General features: G+C 37.9%; 1 protein-coding gene across 1 annotated transcript in view; it reads left to right on the top strand.

Annotated features, from left to right (window-relative positions):
- The window catches only part of tm4sf18 (transmembrane 4 L six family member 18), a 6207-nt gene that overhangs the window by 1996 nt on the left and 1824 nt on the right, over nucleotides 1-2387 (top strand). Inside the window, exon 2 of the mRNA XM_014021809.1 lies at nucleotides 1374-1442. Coding sequence (XP_013877263.1) covers nucleotides 1374-1442 — 69 coding nt within the window. The remainder of the gene's footprint in view (nucleotides 1-1373; nucleotides 1443-2387) is intronic.

The following is a 2387-nucleotide window of genomic DNA, read 5'->3' as shown; positions in this document are numbered from 1 at the left end:
GAACTTTAATTTGACTGTCTATATTCCTTAAAAAGTTTCCCATTTTAGTTTTCTTTCTTTGAGGAAATGAGAAAATACCAACGAGTCAAAGAGCAAACTGAATCCCTTTGAGACCAATCTGGCTCCAGCTCCTTCCCATCCTCTCCTCCGTGCTTCCTCCCTCATTTCACCCTCTTTCTTCCTTTCTCTCTGGGCGCTTTCCTTCATGTTTTCATGCTCTCTTTTAACCCGGGGACATCCAGGATGTCTGTCTGACGAAATATATAAATATATTTTTCAACTGTGTAAAAAACCTTGGGAACTTCCTTTCTTCTATTAGGATGTGATTTATTGTCTCTGGGACAGACATTAACACAGGAAAGGAGATAAAAGGGAGACTAAAGGAAGAAAAATAAGTAAATCTAAGGACAGATTTGATTTTTTTTTGTGCAGGGAGTGTCAGTGCATATTAAATCTTGCTTTTATGTGCTCAGCAGTGAAGTGTAACATGAACAATGATTTATAGTTTGGATCAGTTTACAATTTGAGAAACCTTCAAACCTTATCCTGGTAAAAACCAGCCCTGTGTTCTGTTTTGCTTCACACAGAGGGTCTGGACTCTCGGCTATAGAGAAATTATCTCTTGAGGCGTGGACACTGTTGAAGTTTAAAACCATTAGATCTGATTTACCCAACTGCTAATGTTTGTCCGTGACGTATGCAGTGCGCCAGCTCCACTGTGAAGGAAGCTAAGCTAAGAAGCTAACCGGAAACTGAGTGCGCTGTAAACAACCCTACTGAGAATAGAGAAGTACAGAGCTGAAGGAGATGGCTGTAAATGACTCCTGCAGGCTTTACGAGACCAATTTAATTTAATTTAAAAGCCTTGTCAACACGGACTGAAGGACTTTAAGAAAATAAAGCCACTTCCTCCGCTACCATTGCTTTTACAGGCGGACTAAAACGGCACAGAAAATCACAGCTCCTCCTTTTGTTCGCCGATTGGCCTGGTTGGAATTCTACCGGAGAAATCCCAGACGGAGCAGAGAAGGGAACAATTGAGCAGAACCGAGCAGGAAGGCAAAGGCCAGGCTAGTTCATACTCTGGGTTCAGCCTGGAGGTTTTTCTGGGTGATGTTTGCATGTCTCCCTGTGTAAATTATTCTTAGCTTAGAAAATTGTAGGGATGAAAAGATATTTTTTTGCACCAAATTGATTGTTTTTGTTGCTATAAGTAAAACAAAATTGTTTGAATGTGACTTATTTGGAAATGAAGGTAATGCCATTGGCACTGCAAATAAAAAAAAAAAAACTAAAAATAAAAAAACTAACAAAAAGGATTGTGTTGATATCTAGAAACTGTGGTGAACCCATGTGGTTTTGTGTTTTTCCAGATGCTGATTCCAGCTGTTGTCTTCATCACTCTGGGGAAATGCAGCTGCTGCTGGAATGAGAGCTTGATGGTGAGAAACTTTATGCTTTGAACAAAACTCAAAGTCAGAAGAAACATTCTGTTCATCTGAGGATCATTCAGAGCAAAATGTTTTTGTTGTTGTTGATGCTTTTTTTTCTTAAAGGAATTTCAAAATGAATCTAATCTGTCATGGTGCCAGTGTTTTACGACTGTGGTTGTATTTTTCTCATCTCACCACTTGCTGAGTAAAACTCAGAAGCTGTCTTAAACAAACCAACACTGTGTCCTTATGAGACAGAGTGCTAACGCTAATCCAGCTGGGATTAATTAACAAGGGTCCCATTGTTAAATAACATGCAGCAAAGTAAGCTGGACCCAAATCACTCAAGCCACATGCCCAGCTGCACGTGCGTGTGTGTATTTGTGTGTGTTTGTGGATGTGTGTGTGTGGCAGCTGCATCTCTATTTTGAGCTTGACTTGTGTAGATGAAACGGCTCACATTAATTCACTGGCACAGAAACTTTCAAAAGTACACATATTCACAGACAAACCCTGACACGCAGAGTCGTAAAGTAGTTATTGTACTTAAGTAGAAATTTTGGTTATCTGTATTTTACTTGAGTATTTATTTTTCATCATACTTTTTACATTTTCAACAAAGGTGAGAAGTAAAAAGTCGATACTTCTATTTCATTTTAGCTTGTTTTCATTCAAACTTATTGTTAAAAAAACAATCCAAATAAATTACACCTCCTGAATAGAGTGAATTTAATTGTGGTTGGATGAGAAGTATAAAAATAAACCATTCTGACACCATATTGGTTTGTACACAATCCATCACAGCTGCACGACACAAATCATGTCACACTCCAGCAGGACATAGCACAAAATGAAGATGTCTGTATATATATATATACTGTATATATATATATACTGTATATAGTATGTAAATTTCTGTTATTGTATGTCCGAAATTTACTTTTGATACTTAAG

Source organism: Austrofundulus limnaeus, unplaced genomic scaffold (genome assembly GCF_001266775.1).
Source record: "Austrofundulus limnaeus strain Quisiro unplaced genomic scaffold, Austrofundulus_limnaeus-1.0 Scaffold307, whole genome shotgun sequence".
NCBI lineage: Eukaryota > Metazoa > Chordata > Actinopteri > Cyprinodontiformes > Rivulidae > Austrofundulus > Austrofundulus limnaeus.
This window is presented reverse-complemented; position numbering and strand designations above follow the sequence as displayed.